The sequence below is a fragment of the Sorex araneus genome, chromosome 1 (assembly GCF_027595985.1).
Source record: "Sorex araneus isolate mSorAra2 chromosome 1, mSorAra2.pri, whole genome shotgun sequence".
NCBI classification, from domain to species: Eukaryota; Metazoa; Chordata; class Mammalia; order Eulipotyphla; family Soricidae; genus Sorex; species Sorex araneus.
Genome location: NC_073302.1, coordinates 38,793,214 through 38,812,093, shown reverse-complemented (window position 1 = coordinate 38,812,093; position 18,880 = coordinate 38,793,214). Strand labels below are relative to the sequence as shown.

The window sequence follows — 18,880 nt, the reverse complement described above, 5'->3', positions numbered from 1 at the left end:
CTGGGTTAGGGGCATCTTCAAGGAACAGAAGCAACTTCTGGAATCATGAAATTAGCCATGTCAGGAGGTGTGAGGTCATTTTATGTGAAGGCTTTCACCAAGTACAGATGGAACTCACTTCCCTCCTGTGCAGCAGACAAATAAGAATCCATATTCTATGCCCTGCTTCCACCCTCAGTCCCTAGACAGGAGTTCTGTCCTTTCCCACCACCCTGCCCTCTTGCCTGATGGCAAGGGAAGAGAATTCTCCCTGTCCCTAAGAATAGTCCTCAGACTCGAAGGGCAGTGGCTGCCCTAGAGACAAGGGCACGGGTGTTGAGAAGCTGCAGTTCTTCCGGAATGGCGTGTCCAGTGTCCTGATGTAACTGACCCCCTGGAAGAGGACCGGAATGAGGACGGATTGCCCCTCCCCCCCTGCCTCTCCTCCAAACCACCACGGCCTCTTCCTCCTCTCCTCACTCCCAATGCCCCACCACTGTCTCACCGGCAGCTGCGATGCTCTCTGTAACCAGAAGGTTTCAGGCTGCTCCTTCTGGTAGTCATGAGGCTGGGAGAGGAGAGACAGAATAACTCTTGGAATGGCTCTTGGCTTGAAGCTCCCAGGCTCAGTCAAGTGCTTGCTGCTTTCTCCTGCTGTGAAAGGGGGACTGAGGGTGGGGGGTTGGGGCTGGGGTATCTCACCTTCTTAGGGGCAGGAGGTCCTGCCTGCACCAGCTCCCTTTTGTAGTCCCGCTGTGTTACAGACTCCACCTCGCAGTGCACTCTGGTGAGCTCCTCTTCTGCCTGCAGCTCTTTCCTTCAGAATTCTGAGGGGGTCAGGGGTTGCTCCCTTGGATTCTGCCCTCCCCCCCCTTGCCCCTCGATCGAACCGCTCACCTGATCTGATGGTGCAGGAGTATCTCAATCATGGCTTCACGTTTTCCTGTGTGAGGTGGAGGGAGAGGACAGAAAAGAGAACTTGATTAAGAAGGAGACCCTTAAGAAACATCTAAGTGAAGGAAGAAATGGGGGTTGGGGGGGTGGGGGTGGGTTGGATTAGCATAGCAGTGGGGCTCCGGGGGGATACAAAACTCATCGGGGTGGAACAATCCAAAGTCCCACAGAAATTCCTTTCTCACAAACCCATGCTGGCCCAATCTCTCATGTGTCACACCTTTAGTTGGCTGCGCCAGCCGTCTTGGGTGCTGGTATGAGTCTCGGTGGGTGGTGCTGAGGTGAGCCGGTGCCTGCAGGGTCAGCAGTCCCTGGTGTCCGTTTCGGAAGTAGTAACTCTCGGAGCCATCCTGCATGCTTGGGACTTGATCCAACTGGTTGGTGGCTCTCTGTGGGCCACAAGTTGGGTGACCCTGACATTCTTCCCGATACCCACCCTTGTCCTATACTACTGCCTCCTTCGGGAGCCTTGAGAGAATGGGAGCGGGTCAAAGCTATATTACCTCCTCCGTCCAGTTGTGGAGAAGGCATTGGCCTCTTGGTGGGGTTGCCGTGAACACACGACAAGGCCCTTTATCTTCGGGGGGCTTCTGTACCCTGCAGTGGCTGGGCTCCGAGGGCTGCGGAGGCATGCAGGGCTGTTGTATCTGAGGACTTCGTTTACCGCATGGATTGCAGAGGTCATCAGTGTTGAGAGCAACACAGGCGCGGGGCTCACAGGGAGGGGGCGAGCCAGGACAGGGTTCATGGGCAATGCTGGGGTTCCGGGCACCGCTGGGATCACGGACGTGCTCGTAGCCTATCTCCGGGGTAACGTACACGCTGGAGCAAGACTCATCCTTAAGTCTGCCTGAAGACGGAGGCACGAGCAGCCCAGGGTCACAGTCGGCCGAGGACAACTTTGGGGCGGCTGCAGTTTGTGTAGAAGGGTGCACTTGGAGGTTGGGGAACATCTGCACGCGAGCTAGATTCTTCCCCACTGGGATGAAAGTCTACAGATCCCAAAGGAAGTGAACGCGTCCGTGCTGGCAAAAGCGGGGCGGAGGTAAGTCCAGCGACCTCTGTCCCTGCACGTCTCGAGCCTGAGCCCCGAGCCCCGAGCCCCGCTGTGCTCAGCCACAACCCCGGGTTGCCATAGCAACGACGGTAAATAATTCCCGAGTCTGCGCAGACCTTAAGCCGGGCGGAAGTCTCCGCGGCCGGGGAAGCCGGCTTTCCGGTCGTCCGTCAGGATTCTGTTCCGCCTGAGCCCGGCCTTGAAGGTTCCGCGGCCGAGACCTTGCCACTGGTACTTCATTCAGCCGGTCTGCGTTTTTGTACAGTGGTGGTGGTTCTTTGTGTTGCACACAGGCGCAGGGCTGTGGTATCAGGCAAAAGCCCACGTGGTGTGTTCGTGAGGGGCAACAGTAGTTTCCCTTTAGTTCATTCTCAAAAGTGCAGGGAGTCTTCAAAGGTCAAAATAGTTTAGATGCTAGTTTAAAGGTAAAATAGTGACACGTCGGGGGGGGGGGTGTTGTTCGTTAAAGGGAAGTAAGTTTTGGGGATGCAGTCGCATCACTGGAAGGCTTTCACATTACCTCCGCACCCCCTTAACACCTGGCTTGTGGGGGAAAGCGGGGGCTTGGTGGTAAATCACATGCATGCAGCCCTGGGTTTGATCCCTAGCACCATGCTCCCAGTCTCATTTCTACTCCCCCAATTGTACAGTTGGTATCTGAACAAGGGCTTGGATAGACCAGGTCTCACTCTGGTTCAGTCTTTTTCTACTCATTTGGTTATATTTCTACTACTTTTCTAGACCTTTACGTCAGGCAGATACAAATCACAAGGACTCACATATCTATAGGTAAATGTTCTCAGAGAAAGAGAGAAACTGCCTGACACGGAGGCAGGCGGGGGGGGGGGGAGGGAAAGTGGAGGCATTATGATGGGAAATATATACTGGTGAAGGGATGGGTGTTGGAAAGTTATATAACTTAACTTAATCTAGATCAACCTTGTAACTGTATATCTCACTGATTCAATAAATAATGTTCTCACTAAGCCTATTAAGAGTGTGTGTGTGTCTATTTGTGGCAGTTCTTTAAAAATAGTTAAGACAGGGATCCAAAATTGAGAGTGAGCAGGTTTATTAGCATCACAGGGTCCCCTTTCCTCCAATCCTTCCAAGCATCCAGGTCTGGGGTCTTTGATCAGTTGGTAGGTTCAACCTGGAGGCCACTGGAGCTGTCGCCCTCCAAGTACGTGAATGTGCAGGTGATACACAGACTGTGCGCCCAATTTCCCATCGTTGATCACTGAAATGGAGCTTGAGTTTAGGGATGGGTCCAGATCATGGGAAGGTCACAGAACAAAGACTGTTTTGAGAAGCAGGTATAAGAATTTATAGGTCAGGGTTTCAAAAGCTGAAAATTACGTACCCACTCGATATCCATCTCCCAGCCCCTGACTCTTTGCTGTCTTCTTGGCCACAAGCAGAAGGTGTCCTAAAAGCTACAGTGAAAGGGCAGACAGACAAAGTGGTTTCACCGAACAGGGAGCCAAACATCTAGCAGGTCCCCAGTCAAACCTCGGCCCTGTTCTTCCTACCTGCTGGTCTTCATCTTCAGCCTGGCTTATCCTCGGAATGGGTTTCTTAGGAATGACCAGGAAGTGTACAGGAGCCTGAGGGGCCACGTCACGGAATACCATACACTGGGGCGGGCCAGAGGTGATCAGTTACTTCAACAGGCCGGATGTTAGCTGTGATATTCCTAAGGGGATTGGATGGGTCCTAAGGGCACCCCACCTGCTGGTCCTCATAGAGAATGTCAGCTGGAAGGCTTCGATCCAGGATACGGGAGAAGATGGTTGGGGCCGGTCCTCCACCAGCTGCCTGCTGGGCCTTTGCCACTTCATTCCCGTCAGTCACACCTGAGACTCCTCGGACCTGAATGTGGGGCAGATGTAGCCAAGAAGGGAGTTGGCTACACCTCTCCCATGTATTCAGGCAGGGCTGGCAGAGGCCAGGCCCTAATAGTACTTAACTTCACCCTTTTAAGAACCTATTTATTTGTGGTTCCCACATCAAGAAAAAGTTCATGTTTAAGGCATCAACAGCAGAGAAAGGACATGGGTTTTCTTGGCAGGGGCAAACAGGCTCTGTTAAGTCTCAAGCAGTGGGGTTGAGAAGATGGCACAGTGGGGGGCAGGTGCATACTTTGTATGCAAAAAACTGGTTTGATCCCAGGCACCACACTGTCCCCCAGTACTACCCTGAGCACCAAGCAGGAGCATTGCTTGGGTGTGGCCCCTAAACAAAACAGTTACACAGTACAGGATTCTGCAGTGCAGTTGATTACTGTGCCTATGTCAAGGAAATATGGTGCTGTTCAAAAGACAGACTGCAGAAAGGGCACTTGGACAGTTTTTATGTTACCTGAGATCAAATCCTTCTAATAAAGAGGGACTGGGAATGGTTTGCATCCTCTCTTAAGACTACCAGGAGCGCTTTTCACTTGTCCTCACCTTGATAATAGGTTCCCACTTTGTTTTCTGACCTATAAGCAGTACTTTCTGTTTCATTCCTGCTTTATGGCCGTTTGGCAGGAGGGCTCTGGTCGGTCACATCTGCTTTTTTTTGGGCAAATCATGGGGCCTGTGCTCAGGGCTTATTCCGGGCTCTGTGCTCAGGGATCATTCCTGGTGGGCTCAGGGAAACATATGTGATACCAGGGATCAAACTGGGTCATCTGCAAGCAAGGCAAACGTCCTACCTGCTGTACTATCTCTTCAGGTCCTTGCTGTTTTTATTTTTTGTTTTTTTGCTAGGAGGAAGGGGCTTTGGTCACACCCGGCAATGCTTAGGAGTTACTCCTCACTCTGCACTCAGAAATTACTCCCAACGGTGCTCAGAGGATCATATCGGATGCGGGAATAGAACAAGGGTTGCCGGGTTCAAGGCAAGCGCCCTACATGCTGTCCTATTTCTCCAGCTGGCCCCCTAATCTCTCAACTGTGCATTTAACTCCAGTGGCTTGAATCCGTGCAGGGAAGCTGTTCAGTGAGTGAACTCGGCTACCCGTGCATCGCAGGACGGACCAGGTGAGGGGCGCGCGGCGGTCGCACTAGGGTGGGGGGTGGGGGGAAATGGACAGGATGAATCTGAGCCTCGACGCCTTCTGGATCCTGGAGAACACGCGGGGTTAGCTCTGCTGCTCAGAAGGGCAAGGGCTGGCTGCGAGGAGGTAGGGTTCGCGCCCCGCAGGGAGCACTAAGGAGGCCGTCCGGGGCTAGCCTGGGCTTCGCGGAGGGCTTAGGAGAAGGCAGTAAGCGGGCGCGACTGAACCCGGTTTCTCCCTGAGTTGCCCGCGCCCCTGCAAGGATGCAGCTCGGCGTCGGGCAGGTTGTCTCCCAGACGGCCGCGAGGGCCTGTCCGACGTCAGTGCACAGCCCTGGAGCGCGCGCTCGGGGCCGGGCGTGCAGAGCCGGGATCTGGACCGGAAGACGCCAGGCCCCGAGGGAGGTCGGTGCCTGCGGGACCCCCTCCTTGTCCCCGCGGCCACTTCTCACCTGTGCCCCCCGCGGCCCCGCAGCCACCAGGGCCCGGCGCGCGGCGCGCAGCACCGGGGTCAGCACCGCGGCCGCCGCCATCTTCCTGTCAGCTGCGCGGAGCCCCGCCCCCATCCAGGGGCGGGGCCAGTAGCCAGCTTCGCCATCCCATTGGCTCGCTGACTGCCCGGCCGCGGGATGCTTGAGTAACCTCCTAGGTTGCGTCCCCAGCATGGGATTTGCACGTTATTGGGGCGTCCTTCCAGGCCGGCCTCTTATTGGTGGGCTAAGATAGAGGGGCGGGGCCCCGTCACCTGCCCCAAGAAGTCACTAAAATTGTGGATTCACCTCATTGGCCATCAGGATGGTGGGGCTCTGAGGAAATGGGCAACTATTGGGTACTTGGAACTTCCAGCTAGGCCGAGTCCAAGGTTCTAGGAGCCCCGGGAAACAGGAGAGCGCGTTGCATAAGAGAACAGTGAGGTTAAAGATGAACTGGGGCCGGCTCCGGTGCTTTTTAGTTGGGGGCCACACCTGGCGGTACTCAGGGCTCACTCCTGGCTGTGCTGTGGGACCGTATGCGGAACCTGGGATCCAACCGGGGTAGGCTACGTGCAAAGCAAGCACCTTACCCGTTGAACTACTTCTTCCTGACCACGGAGAGATTTTATAAATTCATGGGTAGATGAAAGATGAATTCATGGCCAGTATTTCCTATAAGATAGTTTCAGCTCCTTGAACATTTCAAAGAGCTTAACTTTAACTCATCTAAGGACAGTTCAGTTTTATGATGTTCTGAATACATTCTCACCAAGAGAAAACAATCTTTAATTTGTTTTCAGGGGATATTTTTCTTTCTTAGCCTTTTTTTTTTTTTGATGGGCGAGACTGGGAGTGTCCTCTCTTTGCCCAACTTATTACTAAGCAAAGAAGTATATAATCCAGGTTCCTTCCTATTCAGAATAGATGAGATATGGTTAGCTTGATGGTATTTTCAGCAGTTTACTTTTGAAGATAAGGGAATCGCACCATAAACAGGAAGGGTAATTCGAGGGGGCCAAAGCGATAGTGTAGCGGGTAGGTGGTGTCTGCCTTGCATGTGGAGGACCCAGGTTTGATTCCCTGACAGGAGTGATCCCTGAGTACAGAGCCAGGAGTAACCTCCGAGCACAGATGTGGTCCCCCTCTCTCTTCATTCACTCTGTTGGAATGGTAATTTTGACATATCAAAATACTAAACACAAAATACTTATACACAAGGTAAGTTTAGAGACATTTAGAGCTAAGGAAAAGAGCCAATACTGCATTAAAATTTATTTTAGCATATGGCTTTTCATAGGTACTTAATGATTATTTGTGAAATGGGTAACAATTCATGTTCCCTTTCATTTTCTTTTATAACATGTCTGTGGTAGGAGAGCACTGGGGAGCGCTGCCAAGTAATCTAGTTAATTTTATTGGCCTTTTAAAATATTGTCTGCCAAAGAGGTGGCGAGTCAGATAATTAATGGAAATAGCCAGGGAGAGGAGGGAACAATAACACTTAAAGGAGAACACAGGTCAGGCAATCCCTCTGGACCCCACTTTGCCCTGGACCCAACAGCAGTCTCTTTGCTTTAACGTTCTTGCCCTGCAGATTGAGCTTCTCTCTGACCCCTCACCTGTGCTCCAGCAAATGGCAGGAGAATAGCAGCGATTCATATCCACATGCATGTGACTGGAGAACTAAGGAAGCCAAAGGGACAAAGAGCTTCTGGGCTAAGGGCCTTGAGAGGCACTTGTAGAGCCTTTGTAACAGACCATGGAGCATCAGCCACTGACTAAGATGACAACTGGGGACTTAGACAGAACCAGCAAGAGACCAGTGTGGACCCTGAGGGATAGAATCAATGAAGACACCAGTGTAGACCAAGGATGCTTACATAGGAACCAGAAATGAGGCCGGGACAGAGAATGAACATCAGGGATCTGAATGTACCTTCTGAAAGCTGTTAAATAAATAATGGTTATGTCATAAACATCTAGAATTTTGCATGCTAATCTTTCATCCCAAGGAGCCGCCAATGAGGAACTAAACCAGTTTTCTGGTGACATTCTGTGTATTCTTCCTCTTTGACTTTGTAATGGGCTGCATAAGACTTCTTTGAGTGAATCCATCATAATAACTTTCTCCATTGTAAACTATAAGTTGAATTAATTTTTCTTTTGAATGTACATTGTGGAATTAATTGCATTAATTGCAATAACTAAGTAGTGAGGATTTTTTTTTACCTCTGGAGATAATACCCAAATCCCCTTAGCATAGTTAAATTAAGTCCTTTTTTCCCCTAATGGGTATTTGACCTGTGATTTATTCAAAGAATTCTAGCAGTCCAGATTGCATTTCTTACATTGGATGTAAAGACCAGCATTTCTCAACTGGCTATTCTAAGGGGGCCACAGGTGAAAAATCACATAAGTAGAGGCCCCGGACATGAGACTAGGGGTCCACAGGAAGGAAACAAGGACAGAAGGGACCATAGTCAGGAAAAGATTGTAGACCAACACTGGTATAGCTTCCCTAAAAGCAAGGAAATCTGGACTGACCTCTTCTGTGTGCCCTAGAGATGTGTTCTTTAACCATTCTACATCTGTAGACTGGTGCCAGTCCTGCACACCAGCCCATGGACCGACAGTTATAACCAAGGCTGTAGACCAGTGGCATTCAGCTTTCTACCCCTGCCAGCCTTGGTAAATGAAGACCACTGGCCTGGAGGCTACAGTTCTCTGTAGAACATCTGGGAGAGCAAAAGTTTCTAGAGCTGTTCTAAATTATGAGAATTAAGCAGTGCTTAAATGGGGCTGTGATAGTGCAGAGATAGTGCAGCAAGTGGGGCACTTGTCTTGCATGCAGTCAACCTGAGTGTGATCCCTGGTAACCCCTATTGTCTTTTGAACTCTCTGAATGATCCCTGAGTGCAGATCCAGGAGTAAGTCCTGAGCACAGCGGTGTATAGCTTGAAAACAAAACCAAACAGGGGCTGGAGAGAGGCAGTGTAGGGCACTGACCTTGCACAAGGCTGACTGTGGTTCGACCCCTGGCATCCCATATGGTTCCTTGAGCACCTCCAGGAGTAATTCCTGAGTACAGAACCAGGAGTAACCTCTGAGCATCATAGGGTGTAGCCAAAACAAACCCAAAACAAACCAGAATACAACAGAGGGGCTGGAGCAATGGTACAGCAGGTAGGAATTTGCCCGTGGCCAATTCCAGTTCAATTCCTGGCACCCCATATGGTTGGTCTCCTAAGCCCACCAAGAGTGATCCCTGAGCACAGAGCCAGGAGTGAGACCTGAGCCCCTCTGGGTGTGGCTCCAAAGCCAGCAATCAAAAGCAAAGTGACCTTTAGATAAGTAACCTAGGTAGATATTTTTTAGAGGAAGGACTAAGCCCAAGGGATATCTAAGTATAAAATTCTTGAAACTGGTTATTTCTGGGTCACGGAACCCATTGTCAGGATCACCTATTCCCCCCTTTAGGGTCATCTGTGGGGCTGTAGAGAGAGTACAAAGGTTAAGGTGCTTGCCTAGCAGGCAGCTGTGGCTGCAACCCCAGTTTGATCTGATTCCCAGAAGCACATATGGTGCCTGAGCTCTGCCAGGTGGGGCCCCCAAACAAAAAGAATTCAACTGTGGACTTCTTAGTTTCTCCCTCACGTTCAGTGACTTCCCTGGTCACTGACTTCCCTCCCCTGCCCTCTCTCCCCTCCAGCACTTGTGATTACCTGCAGCACCTCTGACCTGAGAGCTGCAGCTTTCTGCAGGGCCTGACTACCCTGCTGTACTTGATCGCTGCCGCTGAGCCTGCTAGGGAACCTCACTGATTTCTGTTCCTCTGCTCCTTTTCTTTTCTCATTCAGTCAATTTATTTCCAAGCTTCATTTTCTTTCTTTTTGTTTTGTTTTGTTTTGCTTTTTGGGTCACACCCGGCAATGCACAGGGGTTACTCCTGGCTCTGCACACTAATATAAATGTTTTGCTACTTTACCTCTCTCAGATCCTCTTTCTAACCATATCGATACCCTCAACTCCTGATGTTTTTTTCCCCTCTAGCCCCGCCACATTCACCTTCCAAATCCCGTACCTCTTTCCTCTTGATTGTATCCCCTTTCTTACCTCTCTCCTTCCCAGTCAGTCACCGATTTGTGCATGACAAGACATCGACTTTGTTCCTTGTTTGCTGGGAAGGAGAAGCCATCAGATGCATCCTACTAGAAGGTCATGCTTCCTTCAGTCAGTCTTCTCCTTTTCCCCTTCCTCTTGGTCTTGGTAGGAGGTTTTTTTGTTCTGAGAGAATCCCTATATCTCTGGGATCTTGTCTCACCCGACGTTTTTCTCTTCTCTTCTCCGGGTTATTTCCTCTACTGCCTGCCTGCTTCTTCCTATAGAATGCTTCTTTGGGGTGGAGAAATAGTACAGGAGTGAAGGGGCTTACTTTGCGGTAGTCCCCGACACTGAGTATGCCACCCTGCCCCCAGCACATTCAGGGAGAGCAGTCAGAAGCAGTCTAGACATGGCACCGCTGGGTGTGACCCCCAAACTTAAATGAAAAACCAACCAAACAAAATTCTTCCTTGACTCCACTCCCTCCTTTGGGTATTGCCTGGCTCTTCACTGCTTTTGCTATCTATGATCCTTAGATTCCTTCAAACTCACTCTGATTTCTGCCTCTACGGCACCACTGGAATGGCACACTCCAGTCCCCAGAGACCTTCTAATGGGAATATTCAGTCTCTTCGCTCTCAGCTGCACCTCACATCCTTGCTCCCTCTACCCTTCTAGATGCTCCCTGCCTTGCTTCCTTGGAGCTACTTTCTCTTTCCGATGCCAGAACCAGCACTGAAGGTGGTGCGTGTGGTGGAAGCAGAGGCCTGAATCCAGCTATGTGGCACACTTGCTTGCTCTCTTGCTCCCGATTGGTGCCAACTTTCTCCCTTGCTCCCAACTGGTGCCAACTCGAAAGTGCATGGGTGTCTATCCCTGGTCCGGGCCTTATCTGCCCCATGCAGAAACAAGTCAGATTCTAGCATCTTCTCCTTTATTTTTTAAGTTTTTTTATTTTTAATTTTTTTTTGCTTTTTGGGTCACACCCAGCAATGCACAGGGGTCACTCCTGGCTCATGCACTCAGGAATCACCCCTGGCGGTGCTCAGGGGACCATATGGGATGCTGGGGATCGAATCTGGGTCGGCCGCGTGCAAGGCAAATGCCCTACCCGCTGTCCTATCACTCCAGCCCTTCTCCTTTATTTTTTACACTGGGCCAGGCTCACAATGGCCAGAGCAAGGAGTTAACAAGGCAGGGGAAGCATCCAGGATGGGAGCTGGGGTGGCCGGAGTGCTTCCCAGGGCCAGGAGCACCCAGAGAGAGACACACACAGACACACAGACAGACAGACAGACAGACAGAGAGACAGACAGACAGACAGACGGAGACAGAGACAGAGAGGTGCAGTCTGCTGGGGGCGAGGTCACAGTGGGAGCAGGAATGGGCGCAGGGGAGAAGGGTGAGGTAGTCCTGGGCAGGGCAGTTGAAGGTAGGGGTGCTTTCACGCCTGGCCTTCTGACTACAGAGCCAGGAATGACACCCTTATTTCTCACCATGAGGCCTCCCTCCTCGTCGCCGGGTATCCTCAGTCTCAAAAAATGTTCCATGTTCCTCCCAGCGTCGGTCACAGGCCGCACAGAGGAAATTAGATTCAAAGCAAACACAGCAACAGCCTGGGGCAGAGGGGCAGCCAAGAAAAGTGGAGGGAATTGGGGCTTCTTCATGGACTATTTGTTATCTCTTCCTTAATGACCACAGTCCCTCAGATCTGTGCCCAATCTACTGACCTCTGATTCCCTAACCACTGCCCTTCCCTGGACTCCCCTTGCCCAGAAGGTACCTTTGACTCTGCAGGGATGTCCACCAGTGGCCAAATGCTCTTCATGACTGTGTTTGCAGCGACATAGGGCTCTCCAGGCCTTGGGGTCAAAGAAGGCTCGTCTCCTGAGCCAGAACTCACCTACTTCTTCTGGGCGTGAGGGGATGAAGCAGAACATGAGGCAGCGACACTGGCTAACACTGCAGGGCACAGATATATCTACAGGGATGGGGGGAGGAGATAGGATCAGCCAGCAATCTCAGGCCAACCCCACTGCAATGCCCCCTCCGTCCCCCCTTCCACAACACACACACACACACACACACACACACACACACTGATCATGACATACAGCAGTGTTGTTATCCTTACTCATCAGTAAGGACTGAGTAGTCTTCCTTACCTGATAGGATCTTATGCTCTTTCAATAAATGACCACAAAAGCACTTGGATTCATCCCCAATTTGAAAACAGTCCCAGAGGTAATGGGGGCAGCGCCAGCCAATGTAGAGACCTAGGTGCAGAGGGATTGCATGATTGGGAGAAGAATCTGATTTCATTCACAGAAACCTGGTTTTGTGGCCAGGTGGGGTGGGACAGATGAGGGAGAAGCAGAGAGCCCTGTGCACTCAAATGTTCCCTTCTTCCTTGGAGTTGACAGTGCCTCTGACTTCCATCTGAGATTCCTGTGTGCCACCCAAGCCATGCAATCTTCAGCTGTAGGACTCCTTCCCATAGAAAGGTTCTGAGTCATCTTCATAAAAAATTCCAGGGCTGGAGCGATAGCACAGCGGGTACGGTATTTGCCTTGCATGCAGCCAACCCAGGTTTGAATCCCAGCATCCCATATGGTCCCCTGAACACCGCCAGGAGTAATTCCTGAGTGCAGAGCCAGGAGTAACCCCTGTGCATTGCCGGGTGTGACCCAAAAAGAAAAAAAATTCCACCCCCCCAAAATAATAGGGGAGAGACAGTACAGGGGCAAGGCACTTGCCTTGCACACACCCTACCAGGGTTCAACCCCCCAGCACTACAGAGGGTCCCCTGAGTCCTACCAAGACTAATCCTTTAGCACAGAGCCAGGAGTAAGATCTGAGCACAGTGGGGTGTGGTCCCAAATAAATAAGCAAAAAGAAGTGGTTTTTCTCTTCTGTTTAGGGGCCCCTCCTCCTGCCTTTCACAGCATACGGCACTGCTTTGATCACAGTACAGTGTATTATAATTGTTCACCCTCCTGCTCACGTCAAAGTTCCTCCAAGGAAGAGTCTGACTTTTTTTTTTGCTTTTTGGGTCACACCCGGCGGTGCACAGGGGTTACTCCTAGTTCTGCACTCAGGAATTACTCCAGGCGGTGCTCAGGGGACCATATGGGATGCTGATCGAACCCGGGTTGGCCGCGTGCAAGGCAAATGCTCTACCTGCTGTGCTATCGCTCCAGCCCCAAGAGTCTGACATTTTTGTTTTGGGCCTTGGAAGAGTCTATCGCAGACCTTAGAAGAGTCTGACTTTTCATCCATATGTTTGTCTTAGCACAAAATAGACGTTCAAAAAACACAAATTACTTGACTGATTGAATGTCCTTTCCTATCCCTTTCCCTTTCTATTTATTTCTCCCATACTTCCCTCCCCTCTCCTTCCCTCCTCTTTTCTCCTTTCTCTTCTCCCCTCTGCTCCTCTCTCCTCTCCTTTATTTATCCCTTTCCCTCTCCCTTCCCCCTTTCCTGACAGAATGGTTCAGTACTCCAGGTAGCACTGTAGCGCTGTTTCCCATTGTTCATCCATTTGCTCAAGCGGGCACCAGTAATGTCTCCATTGTGAGACTTGTTGTTACTGTTTTTGGCATATCAAATGCACCACGGGTAGCTTGCCAGGCTCTGCTGTGCAGGCGGGATACTCTTGGTAGCTTGCCGGGCTCTTTGAGAGGGACGGAGGAATCGAACCTGGGTCGGCCGTGTGCAAGGCAAACACCCTACATGCTGTGCTATCGCTCCGGTACTCCAGGTATAACCCTGGAATTCCGTAAGGATGATGAGAAATTATGTCCTCTGATCTTTGATGCCCCAAGGGTCACATTTCCTACTTTTGTGTCAAATTGTCCTACTAGGTTTTCTTACTTACCCATAATCTCTCAGCATTTTAAGTCTTTTCAGATGTAACTTCTGTTTTTTGCTGTTTCTTTATGGAAACTGGCAGCCTGAAACAGCCAGTGTTTCCATTACCCCAGGGAGGCTTGGTGGTAAAGGCAGGGCCCAAGGCAGTGTCACAAAGGGTGTGGGTAACTCTAGGATTCCACTAGAGGAACTCAGAACTCCGAGGTAGCTGATACACTGCAAGTGCAGGCTGAGGGACAGAGGTGATCACCGCCTGGCCTGAGGGTCTGGGAAAATCAAGTCCAAGTTCTTATGTGGGTCAAGTTCAGGTGAAGCGTTTGAACAGGGAGACTGACCGCCCCAGCTCAGGCCCCACTTAAGTTGCTAGTGTATTCCATACCAGGGACCTCAACTACTGACCTGAATCTGGTTATGAGTGGACAAGGATTGGTATAGGGAGGAGATAAGATCTCAGATGGTATTTTTTGGGGGGTGGTGGGGCTTTAGGGTCACACCTGGTATAAACTTAGTCTTACTCCTGGTTTTGTGCTCACGAATCATTCCTGGCAGGGCTGGGGGGACTGTATGCAGTGTTGGGGACTGAACTGGGGCCAGCTGCTTGCAAGGCAAGTGCCTTAGACAGGTGCTCTCTCTTCAGCCTTCAGATGCCCTTTTGTCTTTATTTCTGACTTCTGTCACATCATCCCACTTGCATGGAATCATCTCTGTAATCGAATTCTTTCCCTGTAACATACTGTTGTCTTTACATGAGCGTAGTTCCAGCCCAGGCTTCTCTCCTGAATTTCTTTTTTTTGGCTTTTTGGGTCACACTCAAAATGCTCAGGGGTTACTCCTGTCTGTGCACTCAGGAATTACTCCTGGCAGTACTCAAGGGAAACCATACGGAATGCCGGGGATTGAACCCAAGGTTGGCTGCATGCAATGCAAATGCCCTACCTGCTATATGGCTCCGTCCCCTCTCCTGAGTTTCAGACCCCAAGAGTCAGCTGTTTACAAGATGCTTTCAGCAGCATGTTCCCCAGGACAGTCAAATGTGCAACACTTACTCATTCCTCCCAAATGGCCCTTATCTTTCATCCAGCACACACTTATTAAGCATATTCTGTTTGAATCATTCCAGTTAATGACACCACCATCCAGCCTGTCATGCTGACATCTTGGAAGTTTTTGTTTTCAGGCCACACCAAGCATTACGATTTGCTTCATGCTGTATATTCAGAGACCACTCCTGACAGACTCTGGGGACCATATGAAGTACCAGCCACATGCAAGGCAAATGTCCTACATGCTGCACTATTGCTCTGGTCCCCTGGATGTCATTTCACGTGTGTACCTATTCAGGGATCCAGTGGATAGTTGTACCTTCTTATGTTTTTCCCTTTCTTTCCTAAGATTCACCTGTTTCTTCTTTGGGGGGTGGGTTTGGGGACATATCCAGCAGTGTTCAGGGGCTAGTCCTGGCTCTATGCTCAGGAATGTTCTCTGGCAGTGTTGGAGGGTCCATATGTAGTGCTGGGGAGTTGAACCAGGATGTGTGGGGTGCAAGGCAAGTATCTTACCCTTGTACCATCTCTTCAGCTCTTCATCCACCTACTTCTTCCCTGGGTTATTCCTGATGCCTGACAATATAGTCTGACTTCAGTCTTCTTTTTTCTCTAGTCTATCTCCCACTTGGAAGTTCATCACTCCAACCCAAATAAACAACAAAACAAAGAACAAACAAACAAAAAAAGAAAAGCCACTCCACATTTGAATTGAGACAAAGAAACAAATGAAATCACTAAAGCTTTCTTGATTAAGGATGGGCCCTTCATGGGAATGATGAGTGTAAATTCCATGGAAGGAGAAGGAATAGAATGACCTGAATGTCAATTTATCTCAGGCCCACCTGTGGTTTTGCTATAACCCTCTTCTCATCATAATGGGAGATAAAGAAGGGAAGATCAAGAAATATGCCTTGATACCTACTGAATTCTACCTAGAAGCTCCAGAATCTTCCCAGCAGGTCAAGTGGCCCTCTTAATCTCTTCAGATATTCAGTAATATGGGCACATAGGATCACACACATAATGTCTGTGTTTAAATGATTCCTCTGCCCTCCCTGCATATCCAAACAACATGCAATGAACAAAATTGATGAGAGAATTAATTCTGGGTTGAAACTTGAACCTTGAAAATAACAGGGCAACAACAAGTAAATTGCTGATGAGATTTAAAACTTCTGGGTGCTCAGGTAATTTGGGGGGAAGATTGGCTCTTCAAACAGTGCCCATAGAGCCTGTGGGCTACTCCTTGATGGTCCTCAGTCTGGATGTACAATACTGCTCTGGCCCAGTGGTGCTGAAGGCCACTAGGGCTACACCCAGTGGGGCTGGGAGCTAGAGGGCATTGATTCTTGGGTGCCTTTTACATGCCACTGCATCCACTGCAGCCCTTTGAGCTATCTCCCTGGACCATGTGATAGCGCCTTTCATGGTGTTCCACCAAGGTTCTGAGGCCTTTTGTAAGGTCAGAGTATCTTATGGCAATTATTCAGGGTCCTGGGTCATCACTGCCTTATGGTCTGTTAAGTGCTGGCTATTTGAGCCCTAGATCTGGGGCTGGCCTCAGGGCTGGGAAGGTGGAGGGGGTTGCAAGGCAAGACCTCTTATTTTAATTTTTTGGGTAATGGGTCTCACACATGCAGGACAAGTGTTCTAACCCCTGCCTTGTCTCTTTTGTGTGTGTGTATGTGGTTTTGGGCCATACCCAGCTGTGCTCAGGGTTTTACTTCTGGCTCTGTGCTCAGGGATCACTCTGAGGGATTTTGAGAACCTGGATGGTGCTGGGGATCAAACCCTGGTTGGCCTTACCCACTGACTATCTTTCTAGGGATAATCTTATTGCTTCTGCTTTTAGCAATTTCAATTTAACCACCTGTCCCTGCCCAAACTCTGTGATATTTCCATTTTTGAAGGGTGTGTGTGTCTATCTGCACACAATTCACCTTGATCCTATCACCCCTTCCAGATTCCAGTGGGTGGCACTGCCATTTTCATAGGGTTATCCAGTCAGTTATCCAACCTGGAAGGTTTTTATGTCCTTAAAATATTGGATGAACTTGGGCCAGTCCCAGGTCTCTGAAACGCTGCTTGAGCTCACCTGACTGGATGGCATTCAGGGATGTGTTCTCAGCCCAGTGAAAAAGATGTTTCTCCTGAGCATAAAACTTCTGTCTGTGCAGTGCCTTAGTCATGTCAACCGTTTCTGCCTGCTTAGCAGGACTTTCTGGGAAACCTGAGGAGGGAGGGGATCAGTAACAAAGGGGGATTGAGAAGATCCTAAAATCTCAAGGAGGTCAGAGTAGCTCCATCCAATTTGGAGCTGAAGGAAAGGAAATGAGTGACAATTGCCAGATGGTTTCACTCACCTATGGAATATAAATTGCTAAAGCAAACAAATTGGCTAAAACAACCAATCCAACTCCTAGACTTGGTGAAAACTCAGTTGGGTACCAGAAGGGAAGGGGCAAGGGGGAGAATTTGAGTGGGTAGGTGGTGACTCTCTTCTGGTGACATGGTATACACAGAACAATCTGGCAAGTTCTCTGAAATTCCATGATCTTGTCACCCAAAGGTAAATCAGTATCAACAACAGAAATGTGACTGTCCTCCCTCTTTGGGGGGCATGTCAAGGGACAGTGGTGAGAATGGCGGGGAAGGGTAGGAACAATTATAGCCAACACCTTTTTTCTCCTGCTTCTTGCCCAACTGGGGTTCAGGCTGAGCTGGCTGGGAGGTAGACGCCCTCTCCTCATGCTTTGTTTTTGCTTCCTTCTGCTTTGCAGGTTTCTGCAGGAGGTCCTGGTCAGAAAGTCCTGAAAAAGGAAAGGTTTTTGAAAAATTTCAGATTCAGAGCTCTGGCCAGGGCCTTTGTCCATCATGAGATCTCACCGGAAGTCTGGGTAAGCTCTTGTGAAGCATCAAAAGGACGCACAGAGACAAGTTCTGGATCGACTTGAAAATCCAAGTGTTTTTCCTTAGTAGAGTGTGAAGGAAGTAAAGAGGTCTGGAAGATTGAAGGCTCCTGTGCAGGGTTCTCATTTATGACAGACTCGTCATCGGAGTGAGAAACATACTGTACGTTCTCATATTCAGTGGGAAGAAACTCTGAGGGGGAAGACAAGGGGCTTTCAAGGACCTGGTCCTTGGGAGATTCCTGGGTTGAGATGGGCTTCATGGAATGTTCAGAGGAATGCGTTTCTAAATGTATCTCAGAGGTTGGAGAAGAGATTTTAGGTATTTCTAAACTGACTAGATCCATGAAGAACTCAGAGATCAGGATTTCTGTTGGGTAATCAGAGATGGAAGGCTCCAAGATCAGTTGAGAGTTAATAGGCTCTACTGAGTTCTGAGCAGAGGGCACCAGTGAAGAGCTCTGCTGCTCGGCATCCATGTTGGCATCAGGTTCCATGTCTTTGTCGGTTTCAATCTAGATGTAGAAGAAGGGTGCACATGTTATTGGATTGGAATTGGTGGGTCTGCAAGTCAAGGAGGAACTCCAAGGTTTCTAGGTGGTGGGGAGTTATGGAATTAGAAGAAGATTCTCACTGCTTCCTAAAATTTCACATGCAGGAAAGCAAAATGAGCTTCTGAGTTAGGAGCTGGGAACTTAATTGTTAATTCTGTGCCCAGATCACAGGTAGGAGGCTGTGGTGGGTTGTGAGGGAGCTGGAATTGAATGCCTGAAGTAGTCTGCACCTCTGAGGAGATGGGACCAGATGGCCAGATTGCAGAAGGGAGATTGAGGCAACAAGGTGCTAGTCCAAGAGCTAGGAATAGTCTAGGACCCTGGGGGTTAGACTCTGAACCCCTAGAGATTGCGGACACCAGTCAAAGTGAGGGTTCCTGTTCTTTATTTCCCTCTTTCTTTCTCTCCTCCCCTCCCCTCCCCTCCCCTCCCTTCCCTCCCTCCCTTCCTTCCTTCCTTCCTTCCTCCCTCCCTCACTTCCTCTTCCTTCCTTCCTTCCTTCCTTCCTTCCTTCCTTCCTTCCTTCCTTCCTTCCTTCCTTTCTTTCTTTCTTTCTTTCTTTCTTTCTTTCTTTCTTTCTTTCTTTCTTTCTTTCTTTCTTTCTTTCTTTCTTTCTCTCTCTCCCTCCCTCTCTCCTTCCTTCCTTCCTTCCTTCCTTCCTTCCTTCCTTCCTTCCTTCCTTCCTTCCTTCCTTCCTTCTTTCTCTTTCTTTCTTTCTTTCTTTCTTTCTTTCTTTCTTTCTTTCTTTCTTTCTTTCTTTCTTTCTTTCTTTCTTTCTTTCTTTCTTTCTTTCTTTCTTTCTTTCTTTTTCTCTCTCTCCCTCTCTCCTTCCTTCCTTCCTTCCTTCCTTCCTTCCTTCCTTCCTTCCTTCCTTCCTTCCTTCCTTCCTTCC

General features: G+C 49.6%; 3 protein-coding genes across 3 annotated transcripts; all 3 read right to left on the bottom strand.

The window, feature by feature from the left end:
- Positions 1-178: 178 nt before the first annotated feature.
- On the bottom strand, positions 179-2,894 carry SPAG8 (sperm associated antigen 8). The gene is made up of 6 exons (XM_004600404.2): positions 1,437-2,894; positions 1,154-1,322; positions 877-922; positions 682-796; positions 485-547; positions 179-373 (listed from the first exon to the last, which is right to left on the bottom strand). Exons 1-6 carry the CDS (start codon positions 1,884-1,886, stop codon positions 257-259), a joined length of 960 nt encoding a protein of 319 aa, XP_004600461.2. The 5' UTR covers positions 1,887-2,894; the 3' UTR covers positions 179-256.
- A 151-nt stretch (positions 2,895-3,045) lies between these two features.
- HINT2 (histidine triad nucleotide binding protein 2) lies at positions 3,046-5,641 on the bottom strand. The gene is made up of 5 exons (XM_004600230.3): positions 5,485-5,641; positions 3,722-3,862; positions 3,523-3,627; positions 3,354-3,426; positions 3,046-3,230 (listed from the first exon to the last, which is right to left on the bottom strand). The coding sequence occupies exons 1-5, from the start codon at positions 5,596-5,598 to the stop codon at positions 3,139-3,141; spliced, it is 525 nt and encodes a 174-aa protein (XP_004600287.2). The 5' UTR covers positions 5,599-5,641; the 3' UTR covers positions 3,046-3,138.
- Positions 5,642-11,091: 5,450 nt separating this feature from the next.
- On the bottom strand, positions 11,092-17,913 carry FAM221B (family with sequence similarity 221 member B). The gene is made up of 7 exons (XM_012934353.2): positions 17,773-17,913; positions 17,597-17,627; positions 17,204-17,335; positions 16,621-16,755; positions 11,772-11,882; positions 11,390-11,587; positions 11,092-11,222 (listed from the first exon to the last, which is right to left on the bottom strand). Exons 1-7 carry the CDS (start codon positions 17,911-17,913, stop codon positions 11,092-11,094), a joined length of 879 nt encoding a protein of 292 aa, XP_012789807.1.
- Positions 17,914-18,880: the final 967 nt, after the last annotated feature.

Excerpts from the sequence above, each read along its gene's own strand:
- SPAG8 (XM_004600404.2), bottom strand. The coding sequence starts at position 1,886 with ATGTTCCCCAACCTCCAAGTGCACCCTTCTACACAAACTGCAGCCGCC. Across the intron at positions 797-876 it reads CTCCTGCACCATCAGATCAG|GAAAGAGCTGCAGGCAGAAG; the intron begins GTGAGCGGTTCG and ends AGAATTCTGAAG. Across the intron at positions 374-484 it reads AGAGAGCATCGCAGCTGCCG|GGGGTCAGTTACATCAGGAC; the intron begins GTGAGACAGTGG and ends GTCCTCTTCCAG.
- HINT2 (XM_004600230.3), bottom strand. The coding sequence starts at position 5,598 with ATGGGGGCGGGGCTCCGCGCAGCTGACAGGAAGATGGCGGCGGCCGCG. Across the intron at positions 3,427-3,522 it reads CTGAAGATGAAGACCAGCAG|CTTTTAGGACACCTTCTGCT; the intron begins GTAGGAAGAACA and ends CTTTCACTGTAG. Across the intron at positions 3,231-3,353 it reads GGGAGATGGATATCGAGTGG|TGATCAACGATGGGAAATTG; the intron begins GTACGTAATTTT and ends GCTCCATTTCAG.
- FAM221B (XM_012934353.2), bottom strand. The coding sequence starts at position 17,913 with ATGGATGCCGAGCAGCAGAGCTCTTCACTGGTGCCCTCTGCTCAGAAC. Across the intron at positions 17,628-17,772 it reads CTGAGTTCTTCATGGATCTA|AGTTTCTTCCCACTGAATAT; the intron begins GTCAGTTTAGAA and ends CTTCCCCCTCAG. Across the intron at positions 11,883-16,620 it reads CCTGAATGCCATCCAGTCAG|GTCTCTACATTGGCTGGCGC; the intron begins GTGAGCTCAAGC and ends CTCTGCACCTAG.